Raw genomic sequence first — 21,970 nt, 5'->3', positions numbered from 1 at the left:
GACAAGTGATTTATTATATCGTTTCATGGATGTGGCAGGATAGTGTGAATAGTGTTTTCTGCATGGTGCAGAAGGAATGATAGAAAAGTTCAAAGCCAACATTGCTATAAAAGTTGGAATATTTGTCCCATTTCCTCACCACATTTTCATCTGTTCACTCATAATGAGCTGATCAAAATTGAGGTAATATATATCTTAAATATACAATGGCATTTAGATGCTAAAATACCAGAACAGATATGAAAAGAATGGTAATTGATTTGTCTTACTGAAATTTCAGAGAATCCTGGATGACCTGGAGGTCCTGGGGGACCTGTTCTTCCTCGTGGCCCTACAGGGCCAGAAGCTCCCATCGTTCCTTTCTCTCCAGGTTGCCCTGGCAGACCTATCCTTCCTCTTTCACCCTGAGGCCCTCGATCACCCAGTATTCCTGGATCTCCCTATCCAAAAGAGGAACAGAAAGGATCAAGACCAACAAGGACAAAAGGAAGGCCATGACATAACTATGTATTCATTTTAGAAGAGACAAACGTTAGAAACCTGTTCTTTGAGAAGAAGCACAAATTTATGAAGAAAAACACACATTAGTAAAAACATGCACAAAAATTCAAAGTATTCCTTTCTCATTTTTATGAATTGTGAACAAGTGATGCAGAGCAATGCCTAAGATCTGAACTACCGCCAGTAAAGCAGAACATTCAATACTTTCTCCTTCATTTCTGCATTTCCTATTCACAAAATGTGGATTTTAACTATCTATCCAAAGTAGCCCTTCTTTACAAGCCTAGACAATGAGTGTATTCAACTGCAGGGGCACCACAGTTTATTTCCATACTGTCCTCATCCAAATTCAACATCTTCCAGCAGGATTGAGTAGCCCTGCCTCTCCATTCTAACAGAACAGGCCCGACCTGCACCATAGCTCATCTTAGCTGCTTATTCCTTGGTGCCTCTTTTAATTCAGCATATTTCTGGTGGTTTTCATTTACTGATTTCTCGAAGTTATGTGTTTGAAATGGCTATATATATTAAGTAAGTTTTTCTTGCTTGTTTAACAAGTATTATTATGCATTGTTATGTTTATTATGGATCATCCTATCTGTAATAACTGATCGATCATAACATAATCTGTGGTATTCTGACTTTAAAACTAGATCAGGCTTGTATGGTATGATTTCTTTTATGAGTTTGTATTTTAAAGCAAGATTTTGATGAATGATGCTTGCTACTTGATTGTGTCTTTGTAAGGAATCAGATAGAGTTAAACTGCTACAGGATCCTGTAATGTATAGGATTGTTCTTGTTTTTTCTTGGCATTTTCTACATTTATCATCTTGAATTTGTTGGTCTTTTATGATGTATTTTTGATTTTTTTGTGTGTTAACCACCTGGTCCTGTATTTCCACAAGGAACCCTTCTGTTTCTGGGAAGAGGTCTCCAACACTGAGCTAAGCGCTTGACGCTTCCTTGTCAAAATCTAAGTCTGCTCAGATTGTGGGAATGCCTTCCATGGAGGGTCATGCTCTTCCATTGGCTAACTTTTTCTTCAATAGTGATAATGTCTTAATTTTTTTGGGGTAGTACTCTCATTTAAGTTTAGTGGTGTATATTTCTTATCAGAATTGCATATGCTCATGTGGAGTGCTGAATCTTGTTTTCGTTGATAAAAGCATATGCTTAGAAGTTTTATCTGACTGTTGTGCAGACTTTTAATGTCTATTATTCCTCTTCCCCCTTTTGTCCAAGGAGGTGTTAATCTAAGCCAGACAATATACTCTCCACCACACATCTATAGAAGTTTGTCAAAATATTAGATGTCATGCCAAATCTTTGCAAACTTCTAAGGAAGTAGAGGAGCTGCCATGCTTTCTTTATAATTGCACTTATGTGCTGGGCACAGGTCAGGTCCTCTGAAATGTTAACACCAATGTATTTAAAGTTGCTAACCCTCTCACTTTTGATTCACCAAAGAGGACTGGCTCATAAACCTATGGTTTCCTCCTCCTGAAGTCCATATTCAGCTCTTTGGTCTTGTTGACGTTGAGTAAGAGGTTGTTGTTGTGGCACCACTCAGCCAGATTTTCATTCTCCCTCATACATGCTGATTTGTCACCACTTTTGATTTGACCAACAACAGCCGTGTTTTCTACAAACTTAAACATGGCATTGGAGCTGTACTTTGCCACATAGTCATAAGTGTAAAGCGAATAGACTGTAGGTGCTAAGCACTCAGCCTTGTGGTGGACCTGTGCTGATGGAGATTGTGAAGGAGATGTTGTTGCCAATCTGAACTCACTGGGGTCTGCAAGTGGCAAAACCGAGGATCCAATTGCACATGGTGTTATTGAGGTCAAGTTCATGAAGCTTATTGATTAATTTTGAGGGAATACATCAGAATAACTTCACTAATACTGTTCTTCAATAAGAAGCTGCATTCACGTGAATTCACTGCATTCACGCATTCACACTTTATGTGTCCTGATGGAGAGTCTTGGCTCGACATGTTGACTGTTTATTCCTTTACATCAATGTTGCCTGACTTCTAGCATTTTATATGTGCTGCTCTCATCCTAATACTCACTTCAAGAGCATTTTTCTTGCTGGACTGTGGTAATGTAATTCCTTTTCCTCATTGATTTTCCCCTTATTCTTCACTCTCTGAAGGAACTGAACTCACAACTTTTGGACATACAAATATCTAATTCCCTTTCAATCCATCTCCAAGTTTGTATGTGTAAAGCCAGTCAGTAAGTGTCTAAACATGGAACAAAGAAATCTGGATAATTCAGGTATCCATATAGTTTGTATCAAACAGGATGTCAGGCAACAGCAATCGGTGGGCATGTCCTGGCTGAGTTATCCTTATACTAAGAAATATTTCTTCTAATAAGTGACTTACTCGCTCACCCTTGGGTCCACGGTCTCCTGGATTCCCTTGCAAACCCTATAATTTAATAAAGAAAATAAATTCACAAGACTTAATAAGTGTAAAATATTGTTAATTGGAGAACTATTGCAGTTCATGCTTGGAACCTGCTAACATTTCAGGGCACGAGGTGAGGTAGCAAAACAAATTAGTAATAATTAAAATCATGATACCTAAACTGTTCTCCTTTAACCTTACCTGTGCACCTGGGAATCCATGCGCCCCAGTTTTCCCCTGCAAAGTAATGAAAAGAAAGCTCATCTTCAAAGTATCTGAACCATGCCAGTAATATTTTAGTGTCACACATTTTCTACAACCTTATTTGCCCTGAACAAGTATCTGTCTATCATTCCCCCATATTTGAGGTAAAAATGGGTGTGAAAGTGTAGAGCCAATACCTCTTTCTTTCTCATTAGGAGGGACTATCCAAAAGCTACAGACTTTGATAGTATTTTTCTGTGGGTGATGATTTTCTTCCACTGTCAATTGAAAATCATTTTATTTGGCAAATTGGGGGTCACAGAAACACGCCAACTGGAAGAGCTTGCAGCTGGTGACATTAGTCCTGATGTCAAGTCAAGTCAAATTTATTTATAAAGCACATTTAAAAACAACCCATGTTGACCAAAGTGCTATACAAACCAAAACACGTAGCTAAAGTCACAAATGAAAGAAACACAGATATAAACAACAAGGCACACAGCTTATAAGCACAAAATAAACAACACATGAGCCTAGGCACAAGCCAAAAATCAGCCACAGCAGGAAGATTCAAATGCTAGTGAATAAAGGTAAGTTTTGAGCCTGGACTTAAAAGAGTCAAGGGAGGGGGCAGATCCGACAGGGAGGGGAATGCTGTTCCACAGTTTAGGGGCTACAACAGCAAAGGCGCGGTCACCCCTGAACTTAAATTTAGATCACTGGACAGCCAGGATGTGATGACGTTCATTTGCTAGAAGCCTCAGCACTGATCCAGCTACATTCAAATATACACTTAGCAGAAGAAATTGAATTAGGAGTAGATTTGGTATGTCACCTAAGGCTACGTCCATACGAGACCGGATAAATCCACAACCGCAACTTTTTCTCTTCGTTTTGACCCTCCGTCTACACTGAAACAGCATTTTCCTCCCCCGAAAACAGAACTTTTCTAAAACACTCTCCAAAGTGTTTAAAACTGAAAACGCCAGTTGGCCATTGTAGTATGTACGGGGTAATCGGCTAATTATAAAAACGCTGTCATGACGTGCCGGAACAAATGGTGATGGCAGTGCTGCATTTCATAGAACACAACCTCCAACACCACAACAACAAAATCTGACAATAGATGTGTAGCAGCCTAATGTAACATTGTATGGAAATACAAGATAACACTGATGCAGACATGTTTTATACATTTAACAAGGTGCTTTATTAGCGTATTGCTTGTGCAAACATTCAATATAACAACTACAGCACGGAAACAGGCCATCGCGGCTCTTCTAGTCTGTGCCAAATCCATGTATATAGTGCTAGAGTGCCTTAAGACTTATACACAGCACAGCAGTGTAGTAATTTTATGTATTACATTGTAATGCTGCCTGCAAAAAAAAACAAATTTCTTGACAGGGTCTGCACCGGTGCCATCCACCCCGGCACTCCTTCACTGCCAACTGCCCCCCACCCCTGCCACAGCGCTCCACCCTCACCATTCCCAACATCCTTTGCTCCCGCCAGATTTACAAACGTGCTCTCCATTCCATGTTGACAACTACAGTACTGTGCAAAAGCCTTAGGCACCCTGGCTATAAATATGTGCGGAAGAGTTTTGCTGTACATTTCTATCAAGCTGCCTCTTACCTCGCTTTTGCCTAGCAAATTAGTCCCACCTGCCCTCAGCCCTCGAAACCGCTTCTATCCATGTACTTATCTAGATGGTTTTAAATGTTGCTGCTGTGCCTGTCCCAGCCACTATTTCCTTTAGCTCATTCCAAATACACACCACCCTCTGTGTGAAGAAGCTGCCCCCTAAAGTCCCTTTAAAATCTCTCACTTCTGATCTTAATCCTGTACCTTCTTGGTTTTTGCACCCCCCCCCCCCCAGGGAAAGATCTAAGTGTGTTAACCCTGTCTGTGCCCACCATTATCACATCAGGTTGCCCCTCACTTTCAATTATTAAATGAACTCCTCACCCACACAACCTCTCCTCATAACTCGAGCCCCCAGGTCAAGATAACATCCTGGTGAATCTTTTCTGCAGTCTTTATACTTTAATAACATCTTTCCAATAACAGGGTTGAAAGTTTCAAAATGTCCAAAGGTTCATTTATTATGAAAGCAGGGATCAATAGATGCATTTGACACTTTTGTGCAGCTTAATGTGAAAAAGACTAAGGAGCTGGTGGTAGACCTGAGGAGAGCTAAGGTACCGGTGACCCCTGTTTCCATCCAGGGGGTCAGTGTGGACATGGTGGAGGATTACAAATACCTGGGGATACGAATTGACAATAAACTGGACTGGTCAAAGAACGCTGAGGCTGTCTACAAGAAGGGCCAGAGCCGTCTCTATTTCCTGAGGAGACTGAGGTCCTTTAACATCTTCCAGACGATGCTGAGGATGTTCTACGAGTCTGTGGTGGCCAGTGCTATCATGTTTGCTGTTGTGTGCTGGGGCAGCAGGCTGAGGGTGGCAGACACCAACAGAATCAAGAAACTCATTCGTAAGGCCAGTGATGTTGTGGGGATGGAACTGGACTCTCTCACAGTGGTGTCTGAAAAGAGGATGCTGTCCAAGTTGCATGCCATCTTGGTCAATGTCTCCCATCCACTACATAATGTACTGCGTGGGCACAGGAGTACATTCAGCCAGAGACTCATCCCTCCGAGATGCAGCACTGAGCGTCATGGGAAGACATTCCTGCCTGTGGCCATCAAACTTTACAACTCTTCCCTTGGAGGGTCAGACATCCTGTGCCGATAGGCTGGTCCTGGACTTATTTCATAATTTACTGGCATAATTTACATATTACTATTTAACTATTTATGGTTCTATTACTATTTATTATTTATGGAGCAACTGTAACGAAAACCAAATTCCCCCGGGATTAAAGCAACATACATCAAAGTTGCTGGTGAACGCAGCAGGCCAAGCAGCATCTATAGGAAGAGGCGCAGTCGACGTTTCAGGCCGAGACCCTTCGTCAGGACTAACTGAAGGAAGAGTGAGTAAGGGATTTGAAAGCTGGAGGGGGAGGGGGAGATGCAAAATGACAGGAGAAGACAGGAGGGGGAGGGATAGAGCCGAGAGCTGGACAGGTGATAGGCAAAAGGGGATACGAGAGGATCATGGGACAGGAGGCCTAGGGAGAAAGACGGGGGGGGGGGGTGACCCAGAGGATGGGCAAGAGGTATATTCAGAGGGACAGAGGGAGAAAAAGGAGAGTGAGAGAAAGAATGTGTGCATAAAAAGGAGTAACAGCTGGGGTACGAGGGGGAGGTGGGGCCTAGCGGAAGTTAGAGAAGTCAATGTTCATGCCATCAGGTTGGAGGCTACCCAGACGGAATATAAGGTGTTGTTCCTCCAACCTGAGTGTGGCTTCATCTTTACAGTAGAGGAGGCCGTGGATAGACATGTCAGAATGGGAATGGGATGTGGAATTAAAATGTGTGGCCACTGGGAGATCCTGCTTTCTCTGGCGGACAGAGCGTAGATGTTCAGCAAAGCGGTCTCCCAGTCTGCGAGGGGTCTCACCAATATATAAAAGGCCACATCGGGAGCACCGGACGCAGTATATCACCCCAGTCGACTCACAGGTGAAGTGATGCCTCACCTGGAAGGACTGTTTGGGGCCCTGAATGGTGGTAAGGGAGGAAGTGTAAGGGCATGTGTAGCACTTGTTCCGCTTACACGGATAAGTGCCAGGAGGGAGATCAGTGGGGAGGGATGGGGGGGACGAATGGACAAGGGAGTTGTGTAGGGAGCGATCCCTGCGGAATGCAGAGAGAGGGGGGGAGGGAAAGATGTGCTTAGTGGTGGGATCCCGTTGGAGGTGGCGGAAGTTACGGAGAATAATATGTTGGACCCGGAGGCTGGTGGGGTGGTAGGTGAGGACCAGGGGAACCCTATTCCTAGTGGGGTGGTGGGAGGATGGAGTGAGAGCAGATGTACGTGAAATGGAGGAGATGCGTTTAAGAGCAGAGTTGATAGTGGAGGAAGGGAAGCCCCTTTCTTTAAAAAATGAAGACATCTCCCTCGTCCTAGAATGAAAAGCCTCATCCTGAGGGCAGATGCGGCGGAGACGGAGGAATTGCGAGAAGGGGATGGCGTTTTTGCAAGAGACAGGGTGAGAAGAGGAATAGTCCAGATAGCTGTGAGAGTCAGTAGGCTTATAGTAGATATCAGTGGATAAGCTGTCTCCAGAGACAGAGACAGAAAGATCTAGAAAGGGGAGGGAGGTGTCGGAAATAGACCAGGTAAACTTGAGGGCAGGGTGAAAGTTGGAGGCAAAGTTAATAAAGTCAACGAGTTCTGCATGCGTGCAGGAAGCAGCGCCAATGCAGTCATCGATATAGCGAAGGAAAAGTGGGGGACAGATACCAGAATAGGCACGGAACATAGATTGTTCCACAAACCCAACAAAAAGGCAGGCATAGCTAGGACCCATACGGGTGCCCATAGCTACACCTTTAGTTTGGAGGAAATGGGAGGAGCAAAAGGAGAAATTATTAAGAGTAAGGACTAATTCCGCTAGACGGAGCAGAGTGGTGGTAGAGGGGAACTGATTAGGTCTGAAATCCAAAAAGAAGCGTAGAGCTTTGAGACCTTCCTGATGGGGGATGGAAGTATATAGGGACTGGACATCCATGGTGAAAATAAAGCGGTGGGGGCCAGGGAACTTAAAATCATCGAAAAGTTTAAGAGCGTGAGAAGTGTCACGAACATAGGTCGGAAGGGATTGAACAAGGGGTGATAAAACAGTGTCGAGGTATGCAGAAACGAGTTCTTAATTAATCCCCCGGGATTAATAAAGTATGACTATGACTATGACTATTTTGCCCAGTAACTCGTTTTATTGCACATATTAAATACAGCAACAATAATACACAAAGACATGGCAAAGGTAAAGGCAAACAAATGAGGTAACAGCAAATTCCACTTTTGCCCAGTAACAAGCCTTATTGCATTTAGTTGTAGCTGTCGTCCCTTTCATCGGCGAAGAGACTATGGCTGTAGGAAATGTTTCTGGACAACTGCGCACCAAGTCTTTTGTTTGGCAATTTCCTTTCAAGTTTTTCTAGTCTGTAACTGGACAAACGCACACCAAGTATACAGTTTCCTCTTCACTTGTTTTCTGTGTGTCCTACACACGTCCAGTAGGAGGAGATTCGCCCAAAAATCCGTTCTAATATGGACGTAGGTATTTTCAAAAACGCCTGGTGTGGATGCCTATCATTTTTACGCGAAACCGGTGTTTTCAAAATTATCCGGTCTAGTGTGGACATAGCCTAAGACTCTAGCAAATTTCCACAGATGTACTGTGGAGAACATTCTAAGTGCTTGCATCACTGTCTGGTATGAATGAGCCAATGTACAGGATCAGAAAAAGCTGCAGAGGGTTGTAAACAGATCCATCAGGGGCATTAGCCTCCCCACCACTGAGGACATGCAGAATAGCAACATTCATTGTGAATGACCTCCATCACCCAGAACATGCCCTCTTCTCATTTCTACTACCAGGGAGGAGGTACAACAGGTACAAGAGCCTGAAGACACATACTCAACATTTCAGGAACAGCTTCTTTCATCTGCCATCAGATCTCTGAATGGTCCATGAACCTCACCTCACGTTTTTTGCTCTACTTATTATTTTTATATTTTTATATTTATATTTTTATATTCTGCCACATCTATTACTTTTGCTTTCTTCTGTTCCTTATCCAGTATTATAATGACTGGTTGGGGAACCAGTACCTGCCTATCAGTCTGTATTTGGAAGTCCCACATGACCTTAGCTCTGTCATTCTCCACTACCTTCACGGGTGTTTCCCATTCGGACTGGGGAGTGTCCAATCCATACTCAGAGCAGATGTCAGATGTTCCTGTACACAGTTCCTTTATTGTTCATGCTTGGAATGAATATATATGTATATACACACACACACAGAGTCACACAGTGGCATGCAAAAGTTTGGACACCTCTGGTCAAAATTTCTGTTACTGTGAATAGCAAAGCAAGTAAAAGATGAACTGATTTACAAAAGGCATGAAGTTAAAAATGACACATTTCTTTAATATTTTAAGCAAGAAAACTTTTTTATTTCCATCTTTTACAGTTTCAAAATAACAAAAAAGGAAAAGGGCCCGAAGCAAAGTTTGGGCACCCTGCATGGTCAGTACTTAGTAACACCCCCTTTGGCAAGTATCCCAACTTGTAAATGTTTTTTGTAGCCAGCTAAGAGTCTTTCAATTCTTGTTTGGGGATTTTTGCCCATTCTTCCTTGCAAAAGGCTTCTAGTTCTGTGAGATTGCTGGGCCGTCTTGCATGCACTACTCTTTTGAGGTCTATCCACAGATTCTCGACGATGTTTAGTTCAGGGGATTGTGAGGGCCATGGCAAAACCTTCAGCTTGCGCCTCTTGAGGTGGTCCATTGTGGATTTTGAGGTGTGTTTAGGATCATTATCCTGTTCTAGAAGCCATCCTCTTTTCATCTTCAGCTTTTTTTTACAGACGGTGTGATGTTTGCTTCCAGAATTTGCTGGTATTTAATTGAATTCATTCTTCCCTCTATCCGTAAATGTTCCCTGTGCCACTGGTTGCAACACAAGCCCAAAGCATGATCGATCCATCCCCGTGCTTAACAGTTGGTGAGGGGTTCTTTTCATGAAATTCTGCACCCTTTTTTCTCCAAACATACCTTTGCTCACTGCGGCCAAAAAGTTCCATTCAAGAGGTCCAAAGGAACATCTAAACAAGCCTGATGCATTTTGGAAACAAGTCCTGTGTACTGATGAAGTTAAAAAAGAACTTTTTGGCCGCAATGAGCAAAGGTATGTTTGGAGAAAAAAGGGTGTAGAATTTCAATGATTTGGATAATGTTATTGAAGGCCTTGTGGCAAAGTTTGCAGATGATACAAAGATAGGTGGAGGGATAGGTAGTGTTCAGGAAACATTGTGATTGCAGCAGGACTTCAACAAATTGGAAGAATAGGCAAAGAATTAGCAGATAGAATACAGTGTTGGGAAATGTAGGATAATATATTTTGGTAAAAAGAATAATAGTGTGGACTCTTATCTAAATGGGCAGAAGGTTCAAATATAAGAAGTGCAGAGGAACTTAGGAGTCCTTGTGTAAGACTTCCAGAAGGTTAATTTACAAGTGAGCCTGTGGTGAAGAAGGCAAATGCAATGTTGGCATTTATTTCACGGGGAATAGAATATAAAAGCAAGGAGATAATGTTGAGCCTTTATAAGACACTAGTCAGGTTGCACGTGGAATACCATCAACAGTTTTGGGCCCCATATCTCAGAAAGGATGTGCTGGCATTGGAGAGTCCAGGGAGGTTCATGATGATGATTCCGGGAATGAATGGGGTTAACATATGAGGAGAGTTTGGCAGCTTTGGGTGTGTACTCACTGGACTTTAGAAGAATGTAGGTGGATCTTGTTGAAACCTACCAAATGTTGAAAGAACTAGTTAAGGTTGATGTGGAGAGGATGTTTCCTGTGGTGGGGCATCTAAATCTGGAGGGCACAGCCTCAAAATTGAGGAGCGATCTTTTAGAACAGTGTAAGGAGGAATTCTTTTAGCCAGAGAGTAGTGAATTTGTGGAAAGCTCTGCCACAAAGTGCAGTGCAGGCCAAGTCCGTGGGTGTATTCAAGGCAGAAGTTGATAGCTTCCTGATCAATCAGGGCATCAAAGGATCTGGCTGGTATATGGGATTGAATGGAATCTGGGATCAGTCATGATGGAATGGCCGAGCAGATTGGATGGCTGACTGGTCTAATTCTGCTCCTATTTCTTATGGTCTTATAATAAACCTGATTCCGATTTACAGGATCCTTAGTACTGGTTTCTTGGGACTGATTAGGAGAGTGTATGATTGAGAGAAATGTATGGAATGGATATTCACAGAAAGTAAGACATCTATATCTGACAATAGTTTTCTGCAGATCAACAAAACCTTTTCTATGGAATAATGGAAGTTTACAGTGTAGAAGGAGACCATTTGGTCAATTGGGTCCATGCTGGCTATATGGAAGAGCAAACCAGCTAGTCCCACTGGGTTGCCCATCCTCTGGGTTTCCCCCCCGCCCTTATCTTTCTCCCCGGACCTCCTGTCCCATGATCCTCTCATATCCCCTTTGCTAATCACCTGTCCAGCTCTTGCCTCCATCCCTCCCCCTCCTGTCTTCTCCTATCATTTTGGATCTCCCCCTCCCCCTCCCACTTTCAAATCTCTTACTAACTTTTCCTTCAGTTAGTCCTGATGAAGGGTCTCGGCCTGAAATGTCGAGATGCTGCCTGGCCTGCTGCATTCACCAGCAACTTTGATGTGTGTTGCTAGTCCCACTCTCATGGCCTTGTCTTGTTGTTTTTTAAAAATCTTTTTCTCTTTCCAGTCTATTTCCTTCTGAATGCTGAGTCAGAAGTATCCACATCCAACCCTGGCACTCCATCCCAAATCCTATCTACCTGGTTCTTAAAGCAATTACTTCTTCACATCAGATGTGTGGACAACAATAAACTAGGAGAAAGGGTACAAAGATCAAGTCTTGTTGTTAGAAGAGGCAAGAGGAGAACAAGAAAAGCTTTGACCAACAAGAACCTCTCTAAGATGGGGCTGAAACCAACCTCTTCCTCAGGCAAAGCCGCTGATGCTGAACCATAAACTAGATACTAATAACAGTGGTAATTATATTACAGTGGCCTTTATATTCCTGGCAGCTAGTTCTGCCCAGGCAGCAGCACCAAATCTTAACCATATCTCCTGAGCTGCACCACAAACAGAGAGGATTTAATCACATTTTCCTTGCACTGGGCACAAATAATGTGCAGGCACTGTGGCCACCTCCAAAATGACTGCATGCATGGGCCATTGGGGACGTGGCATCAGAACTCGGATCTCTACCAGATTGAAAATTGATAAGAGATTAAATCCTTTACAACTGGTCAGGGACAATGCATAGAAAATCAACCTGGTCAACATTTTATACCTGGAGCACTCACATAATTCCTTTATCAAGAGGCAGTCAGCTGTGCCTACTGTTGTTAACTTCCTCTGTCTGACCAACAGTTGGTTACTGGAGTACAAGAGCTATCTCTTGAACCTCTCCTCTTGGCCTTTGTCAGGTATCCAAGAACAAAGGCAGCACATATCTACAGCAAGATCCACAGACCACTTGAGATATATTGAAAATCAGTATGTATTCTGAAACTAAAAGCAGGATGCCTGGACAGATCTAAAGCACAATCTTGACGCTTCAGATAGGATCCCTATCTTCATCATTGCTGGCTGGCCTCTCCAGAATTATGAGGACTCATCATGCAAAAGCAGTGAGACAGCCAGAGGGAGACGCTTTTCAAATATTCCTCCCAAGCACCCTTCACTTCCAGTAAGGAACTTGACCACCATTAGCAACACTCAGTGAATGAAATATTGTCCATACCTACATACAGCAAGTTCAAGCATAGGCTTCGTTTTAAGTAACATTTAGACTACATGAGTTTGTTTGCTGTGCCAATCACTGAAGAATGGAAGTTCTTCATTAAATGGTGTTTTCTATAGCATATAAAAACCTTGTTATTCAGAAAATATACATACTGGGGCTCCAGGTGGTCCTTTTGGTCCAGGAAAGCCAGTTTCTCCCAATGGTCCTCTCTCACCTTTTACTCCCTACAACATTAGACAGAGTATAGATCAGTATCCAGTCCTACTTCATAAATAGCAGATGATATACATAGGAATAAACTCGAGAATTCAACTCACTGGATCGCCTGTTGAACCTGGAGCTCCCGGTGGGCCTGGAGAACCGGGTTTTCCCTTTTTAGAAGGAAGAACAAAAACTGCAATTGTTATTTATATTAAAAACTATTTATTATTCGAAGGAAGTATAATTTTATAAGGTGTGACTTTTAAGGTTATGAACTAAAATGTTTTATGTTCATCTACAATGAATGCTATCAAGTCGTATCACAATGATTAAAGTGGTTTTGTGGAAATCAGGATGATGCAGTGCAGAATGAGACAAATTGAGCACAATTAGCCTCATGAATAAACTGTCAATCAGTTTCAATTTTCTTACTCCTTCCTTGTAGCCCTCCCTTCTTCCACATGAATCTTTATTAACTTAGGCAGTGGTAACTCATACTTGAGAGGTCACCAGGAGAACTCACTCTTTGTTAAACATAACTCTTCAAGAAATGCACCCATTGCATAGTATTAGCAACACTCAGTGATAGATAATGATAGATAAATATCATGTTGTGTGGTAAGTTTAGCAAAGGGCAACTTTAAAGAAACAAAAATGTCTCAATTCCTTGCAGAAATGCTGAGGACAATTTTTACATAAATTGAAGAAATTTGACTGTGCCTGAACTATCTTCTGATGGATATGGTGCTTGAACAGCTTCTTAAATAGAAAGGAAAATAAACTTCCAATTTTCCAATGGTCATTGAACTTGATGTACAGTGGGAAACATCACACCAAGGCCCCTTAATAAATGCTACATAAACTGATTTACTATTTTGCATTTTGCAAGATATAAATCTTCAATATTATTCAACTCCCCTCAAAATACTCACCTGTGGACCGATGGGTCCTTGGAGACCAGGTGGTCCAGGCATTCCTGGATCGCCCTAGAAGTACATTGCAAAAATATTTTATAAATGATGCATTAACACTTTACAGGTTGGTATACTACTACCTTATTGCCGTTGTGAAAAAAATGCTGATGAATACCACATTCTAGAGCTGTAATGAACATTTGCAGTGATCTGTTGAGGATGTCTATCACTAACTTCAAAGAACTCAGGGTAAATTGATATCCTAATCAGTAAATCAGAAAGTCATATAAACCCATGGAGTGCTCAGGTTCAATTCTCAATTACACTTTAGCTAATTTTAACTTGACTCTGCCCTTTCTTCCTGGTCCAGTTCCTTCTTTAACAGTCTCCTGGTCCCAACTGGTTCAGCTTCACCATGGCCATACAAATGCTATGTCTCTACTCCTCATAAGGAGGGGCTGGGAACCTCTACCTCCTCTTGAACATGTTCTCCTTCTGCCTGGCTGAAGTTGTTCATATTTTGAACAACAGCTCTTCATTTCCACTCACGTTCAACAGATCAAAGAAATGGCAATTGACATTTGCATGGAGCCACAGCTACATTTGCTTTGTGTGGCTCCTCGATTTGCATCAAGGAGACGTTCTGCACAGGTGCTTCTGAAATATTTTATTTGTGGCTTCACCTCCACCATCGTGGATAAAAACTTAACCAACATCACATCAATTTCCCATATTTCTGCTTTCACCTCCCTCTCCTTCTGGACAGAGCAAGAACCGAGATTTCCTGATCCTCAATTTTCATCACACCAGCCTCTTCATTCAAGATATCACTCTTTGCAACTTCAACAAGCTACAATAAGGTTCCACTAACAGACAGATATCCCTGTGCCCTCTCCCTCTGAAGCACCTTCAATTACTCCAAAAGACTGAGGTTTGGTAAAATACTGAAAGGCTTTTATTCGCTGTACAATATGACCTCCACAGTGAGTGTCTGCCCCCGGACTGAGGGGGAGGGGCAAGGCGAACACCTTTATACAGGACTCTGTGGGAGGAGCCACAGGGGCAGCCAGCAGAGGGGTATGTCCAGACAGGTAACCGAGTTACAACATATATACATGGTTTACCACATTCACCCCTCCTTTTTTAAAAGAGTCCCGCGGGGTGAAGTGACTGACAATATTTACAAGAAGTATATTTACAGGTTAAGTCTATCAGGCGGTCGAGTCCGTCGCTGTGATCTACGTAGCACCGGCGGTGATTGCACTGGCGATGGCGGTTGTGCTGGCTCCGGCCTGACTTCAGGTGCCAGCACGTTAGGCGTCGGTAATCCCTCGTGCGTGTGCATCGCGCCCGGTATGGGAGTGTCGTGTGGTGTCTGTATAGGGTTTGGGGTGCACGGTGTCTCGTAAGTACATACATTGGTGGGTACGGGGTCAATGGTCACCATGGAGTGTTCAGGATAGGGGCCCGGAGCTCCTGCGGGCGCCAGGTCGCGGATGGAGATCGTGTCCTCCCACCCATCAGGTAAAACCGCGTAGGCATACTGGGGGTTCGCATGAAGTAAGTGAACCCTCTCGACTATCGGGGAGTATTTATTGCTCCTCGCATGTTTCTGGAGCAGCACTGGCCCCGGAGATGTCAGCCAAGATGGTAGGGTGGTTCCAGTGGTCGATTTTCTGGGAAAAGAGCCGCTCATGAGGGGTGGCATTTGTGGCCATGCATAACAGGGAGCGGATGGAGTGGAGTGCCTCGGGAAGGACCTCCTGCCAGCGGGAGACCGGCAGTCCCTTTGACCTGAGGGCTAAGAGTGTGGCTTTCCACACTGTGCCATTCTCCTTCTCTACCTGTCCATTCCCCCGGGGATTATAGCTCGTGGTCCTACTGGTTGCAATTCCCCTAGCCAGTAGATATTGGCGCAGCTCGTCACTCATAAACGAGGACCCTCTGTCACTGTGGATATAGCATGGGTATCCGAACAGAGTGAAGAGCTTGCGCAGGGCTTTTATAACTGACGTGGTAGTGGTGTCGGGGCAGGGGATGGCGAAGGGGAACTGCGAGTACTCGTCAATTACGTTAAGAAAGTACACATTGCGGTCGGTGGAGGGAAGGGGGCCCTTAAAGTCAACACTCAGTCGCTCAAAGGGGCGGGTGGCCTTAATGAGTGGTGCCTTTTCGGGTCGGTAGAAGTGCGGTTTGCACTCTGCGCAGACTTGGCAGTCCCTGGTCATCATCCTGATCTCCTTAAGGGAGTAAGGCAGGTTCCGGGCTTTCACGAAGTGGAAAAGCCGGGTGACTCCCGGGTGGCAAAGGTCTACATGTAGGGTGTATAGCCGGTTGATCTGCGCGCTGGCGCATGTTCCCCGGGATAGGGCATCGGAGGGCTCGTTGAGCTTCCCAGGCCTGTACATGATGTCATAGTTATAGGTGGAGAGTTCGATTCTCCACCTCAGAATTTTATCATTTTTGATTTTGCTCCGCTGCTGATTATTAAACATGGATGCGACTGAGCGCTGGTCAGTTAGCAGGGTGAACCTTTTGCCAGCGAGATAGTGCCTCCAGTGTCTTATAGCTTCCACTATGGCCTGGGCCTCTTTCTCTACCGCAGAGTGCTGAATTTCAGGGCCTTGAAGGGTACGGGAGAAGAACGCCACTGGTCTTCCTGCCTGATTGAGGGTAGCAGCCAGTGCAAAGTCGGAGGTGTCACTTTCCACTTGGAAGGGAATGGCCTCAACCACCACATGCATTGCTGCTTTGGCAATGTCCCCTTTTATGCGGCTGAAGGCCGCGTGGGCCTCGGCAGAGAGGGGGAATGTGGTGGACTTGACCAGGGGGCGGGCCTTGTCTGCATAGTTAGAGACCCATTGGGCGTAATATGAAAAGAAACCCAGGCACCTTTTGAGAGCTCTGAGGGTGTTGGGAAGAGGGAGTTCCAACAAGGGGCACATACGGTCGGGGTCAGGGCCAATGACTCCATTCTCCACGACACACCCAAGGATAGCAAGTCGGGTGGTCCCAGATACACACTTGTCCTTGTTATAGGTGAGGTTGAAAGATTTGGCCGCTTGGAGAAATTTTTGGAGGTTGTTGTCGTGATCCTGCTGGTCGTGACCGCAGATGGTGATGTTATCCAGATATGGGAACATGGCCTTCAGTTGGCACTGGTCCACCATCTGGTCCATTGCCCTTTGGAAGACAGATACACCATTCGTGACACCAAAGGGGACGCGCAGGAATTGATAAAGCCTGCCATCCTCCTCGAAGGCGGTGTAAGGGCGGTCCTCCCGGCGGATGGGGAGCTGGTGGTAAGCGAATTTTAGGTCTATGGTCGAGTACACCTTGTACTGTGCTATCTGATTGACCATATCCACGATGCGGGGTAGAGGGTACGCGTCGAGCTGCGTGAACCTATTGAACCTATGGGCTATAGTCCATGACCATCCTATTCTTCTCCCCGTTCCGAACAACGACCACCTGGGCCCTCCAAGGACTTGTGCTTGCCTCAATGACCCCCTCCCTGAGCAGCCGCTGCACCTCCGACTTAATGAAAGCTCTGTCCCCCGCGCTGTACCTCCTGCTTTTAGTTGCCACAGGTTTACAGTCGGGGGTCAGGTTGGCGAACAGCGGTGGGGGAGGGATCCTGAGGGTGGAGAGGCCGCAAGTGGTGTCGGTAGTGTGGCAGTTGGCATGATGTTGGGTGGGATGCGCGGGTCGGTGTGTGTGTGTGGTCCGTAGTGGGGTACGTGACATATCTCTACAAAACAGGGGATTTATGACAGTAATTGGCAGGAGGGGCCCATCATACTTCATTGTCATGCTTTTCAGGTGGCTCTGGAAGTCCAACCCCAACAGCACAGGGGCACACAGTTGAGGCAAGACCAGTAACGTAAAGTCCCGATATTCTGTGCCCTGCACCACTAGTGTCGTTACACAACCCCCCCAGGTGTCTGTTGTATGCGACCTGGAGGCCATGGTGACCCTCCGACTTACCGGCCGTATCATGAGTCCACAATGTTGCACCGTGGCCGGGTGGATAAAACTCTCTGTGCTGCCTGTGTCAAATAGGCAGCTTGTCCTGTGCCCCTCCACCAGGATGTCCATCATTGACCTTGCGAGCTGGTGGGGAGCACTTTGGTCGAGGGTCACGTAAGCCAGGGTGGGGTTGCTGTCTTGGTCCGGCGTGGTGGGGTGCCCCGTGAGCACCCGTTGGTCGTAGGCGGTGGGAGGTGGCGCCGACCAAGATGGCCGCCACCATGTCTCGCACGTGGTGGTGGCGTGCAGGGAAGATGGCGGCAGGCAAGATGGCGGCCCCACGTCTCGCACGTGGCGCTGCTAGATCCCACTCGCGGTTTTGACTTACAGACCTTGGCGAAGTGGGCCTTCTTTCCGCAGCTGGAGCAGGTAGCTTGTTGGGCCGGGCAGCGTTTCCGGGGGTGCTTCTCTAGTCCGCAGAAGTAGCACTTCGCGGACTCATGACTGGCGGCAGCCGAGGTCGATTCGCCGGCAGGTTGCAGGGTCTGCGGCACCCACAAGGCCATCGGGGGATCGCGTGCCTGGAGAGCCTCGGAGTTATGCAGAGCGGCCTCCAACGTATCAGCCAGCTCCATCGCCGAATTTAAGGCAAGATCGGCTTTTTCCAGCAGCCGCTGGCGCACGTACATTGACCTGGTCCCCGTGGAGTTCTGCATGCTGCGCCACCGTCAGCTCCTGGCATTTGTGGGCTCGCAAGAGTGTCCGTAGGGCCTGGACGAACTCAGCACTTGATTCCCCGAGGCGTTGTTGCCGTGTCGCTAAACGGTGCCGAGCATAGACGCTGTTTATCGGCCGCAGGTATTGTCTTTTGAGTGCGTTCATTGCGCCGTCGTAGTTCGGCTGGTCTCTGATCAGCGAATAGACCCGTGGACTCTCCCTGGAGAGTAGAACTCTGCGCTTCGCTACGGGGTCGGTCGCTTTAATCTCCTCTAGATACGCTTCGAAGCAGGCCAGCCAGAGTTCGAAAGCGTTTCCAGCTTCAGGTGTTTGCAGATTGAGGTCTAATTTTTCTGGTCTCAGGGCCTGTTCCATGTTTTAAAACGTACAGCGAATAAAATTGAAGCACCTTCAATTACTCCAAAAGACTGAAGTTTGGTAAAATACTGAAAGGCTTTTATTCACTGTACAATACGACCTCCACAGTGAGTGTCTGCCCCCGGACTGAGGGGGAGGGGCAAGGCAAACACCTTTATAACCGGGTGCAGATGAGATCATGGTTTCATGTCATCAGAACTAATTAGTTTCCTGATTGTGAAATTGGCAAAATATTATGGTTCACTCCCTGCATTATCAGATAAATTACCAATAGACAGAGAGAGAGAGAGAGAGAGAAAATGGAAGAAAGAAAGTATTGAGAGGAGAGACTGGAGAACGAGATGAGCAAAAGAAAGACAGAGCAAGAACAAAATTAGCTAGAGGGTATATAAGGAAAGAGTAAAAAATGGAAGAAGTAAGAGCAAGATTAGAGTAAGAAAGAGAAAGAGAACAGTGGAAGAGTGAGATTGGAGTGAGACATACCTTTTCTCCTGGGGAGCCTTCCAATCCTGGCAAACCCATTAGACCCATCTCTCCCTATAAGAGGATAACAGCTATTATTTAACTTTTACATGAAATACCAACTCATATCACAACTGATCAACATGTGCACTAAAGGCAGAAAAACATATTTCTATTGACTTTTCGGGTTTCACATTGATATTTTGCATCTTTAGGAATTACTCTTTATCTGTGTATATGATTTCAGTAAGGCATTTGATAAGGTTCCCCATGTGAAGCTCATTCAGAAAGTAATGAGGCATGGGATCTAAAGAGATCTTGCTTTGTGGATCCAGAACTGGTTTGCCAGCAGAAGGCAAAGGGTGGTTGTAGATGGTTTGCATCCTGTGTGGAGGTCGGTGACCAGTGGTGTTCCGCAAGGATCTGTTCTGGGACCCCTCCTCTTTGTGATTTTTATAAATGACCTGGATGAGGAAGTAGAAGGGCGGGTTGAGTAGCTTTCTGATGATACAAAAGTTGGGAGTGTTGTGGGTAGTCTGGAGGGTTGTCAGAGGTTACAGCGGGACATCAATAGGATACAGAACGGGGCTGAGAAGTGGCAGTTGGAGTTCAACCCAGATAAGTGTGAAGTGGTACATTTTGGTAGGTCAAATCTGAAGACAGAATATAATACTAATAGTAAGACTCTTGGCAGTGTGGAGGATCAGTGAGATCTTGGGGTCCATGTCCATAGGACACACATAGCTGCTGTGCAGGTTGACAGTGTTGTTAAGAAGGCGTATAGTGTGTTAGCCTTCAACTACCGTGGGATTAAGTTCAAGAGCCATGAGGTAATGTTACAGCTATATAAAACATTAGTTAGGCCCTACTTGAAGTACCGTGTTCATTTCTGGTCACCTCATTACAGGAAGGACGTGGATGCTATAGAAAGAGTGCAGAGGAGATTTACAAGGATGTTACCTGGATTGAAGGACATGAGAATAGGTTAAGTGAACTTGGCCTTTTCTCTTTAGAGCGACGGAGAATGAGAGGTGACCTGATAGAAGTGTATGAGATGATGAGAGGCTTTGATCATGTGGATAGCCAGAGGTTTTTTCCCAGGGCTGAAATGGCTAACACTAGGGGGCATAGTTTTAAAATGCTTGTAAGAAGGTAACAAGGGGATGTCAGGGGTAAGTTTTTCACAGAGAGTGGTGGGTGCGTGGAATGCACTGTCAGCGAAGGTGGTAGAGGTGGATACAATAGGTTCTTTTAAGAGACTCTTAGATAGGTACATGGAGCTTAGAAAAATAGAGGGTTATGCAGTAGGGAAATTGTAGGCAGCCTCAAGAGTAGGTTACATTTCAGCACAATGTTGTGGGCTGAAGAGCCTGTAATGTGCTGTAGATTTTCTATGTTCTATGTATCTAAAAATAGCTTCAGGATGTTTTCATATCAGAGGGGAACAATTTCAGCTGGATGTTGGAACTGAACGTTTCACTCAGTATGTTAAATGCACAAACAGCAGAACATAACTCTGCTTTTTATTTGTTTTATTTTTCTTTCCGTTATTATAAGGCAAACGAAGTACTGAGAAAAATTTATCCATGCTGGGTTGGACTGTCCAAACTGACTTTAACCTACTACTCATTGGAAAGATGATTCTGCAACTCAATCTGTTTGGTGTTCTTCAATAACCCTGTTGACTTTATATACTGATGAGGTTGATACCTTGCAAATAAAGTGAAAATTTAAATGTTCATCTCATTATAGCTCTGTCATGCAAGTTGGTATTTTGTATATAGTTATGTCTGCACAATACATATACTTATTCAGCAGCTGCATCCCAAAATGGACTCAGTGCCATTCATGGGTCATTGGCTTGCAGAAAAAGTCACATGACTCACCTTTGAACTCACCAATTATACCACAAAAGCATCATTGCCAGAGGTGGTAGAGAGTAGCCTCACTTTTTCCTCTCCCTCCCCAAAAGGAAACACAACTGAGATATGTCACCAGGGTTCCCATATCAACCATCTGTATAGTGGCTACAAACCAAAACCACCTGAGAGACTGGGAGGGATTAATACTGTGTGACATGCTTCCAAATAACTGAGTTCCAAGTCAAAGAGAAGTATGTACGATCCTTTATTACGAAACCAGCAAAGACAAGCAATCAAAAACAGAGACAAAATCCAACCAAACTAGCATAGCAATAGCAAAATTGGAAAAATTTGTGGTCAACAAAACATATCCGTTTCCAGGCTCACCCCTTCTCTAAATGGGGCAGCATGGTGCATAGTGGTTAGCACAATGCTTTACAGTACAAGTAACCTGGGTTCATTTCCGGTTACTGCCTGTAAAGGGTTTGTATATTTTCCCTGTGACTGCATGGCTTTTCTACGGGTGCTCCAGTTTCCTCCCAGTGTCCAAAGGTGTACCAGTTGGTAGGTTATTTGGTCATTGTAAATTGTCCCATGATTAGGCTAAGATTAAATTGGGGAATTTCTGGGTGGCGTGTCTTGGAAGGCCGGAAGGGCCTATTCTGCGCTGTATCTCAATGAAATAAAAATTAAAACTGAACTAACGGCACAATAGCTGAATACACGATTACACTCATTTACCTCTACCTCGCCCAAACCCACGTGAAAAATAACCGTAACCCATAATAAAAACATGCAACACAAAACACAAAAGACAGAAAATAGAAACATTGCTCCTACAGTATGAGAGGAAGCAGGAGGTAGAAAATTAAAAAAAACTTATAAGA

At 44.7% G+C, this 21,970-nt stretch overlaps 1 protein-coding gene across 1 annotated transcript in view; it reads right to left on the bottom strand.

Moving 5' to 3' along the window:
* LOC134357361 (collagen alpha-1(XIX) chain) overlaps nt 1-21,970 on the bottom strand; it is a 372,824-nt gene that overhangs the window by 42,561 nt on the left and 308,293 nt on the right. Inside the window, exons 46-52 of the mRNA XM_063068836.1 lie at nt 19,243-19,296; nt 13,714-13,767; nt 12,898-12,951; nt 12,733-12,804; nt 3,125-3,160; nt 2,900-2,944; nt 270-440 (exon numbers count right to left, since the gene is read on the bottom strand). Coding sequence (XP_062924906.1) covers nt 270-440; nt 2,900-2,944; nt 3,125-3,160; nt 12,733-12,804; nt 12,898-12,951; nt 13,714-13,767; nt 19,243-19,296 — 486 coding nt within the window. The remainder of the gene's footprint in view (nt 1-269; nt 441-2,899; nt 2,945-3,124; nt 3,161-12,732; nt 12,805-12,897; nt 12,952-13,713; nt 13,768-19,242; nt 19,297-21,970) is intronic.

The sequence above is a fragment of the Mobula hypostoma genome, chromosome 2, assembly GCF_963921235.1.
Source record: "Mobula hypostoma chromosome 2, sMobHyp1.1, whole genome shotgun sequence".
NCBI classification, from domain to species: domain Eukaryota; kingdom Metazoa; phylum Chordata; class Chondrichthyes; order Myliobatiformes; family Myliobatidae; genus Mobula; species Mobula hypostoma.
This window is presented reverse-complemented; position numbering and strand designations above follow the sequence as displayed.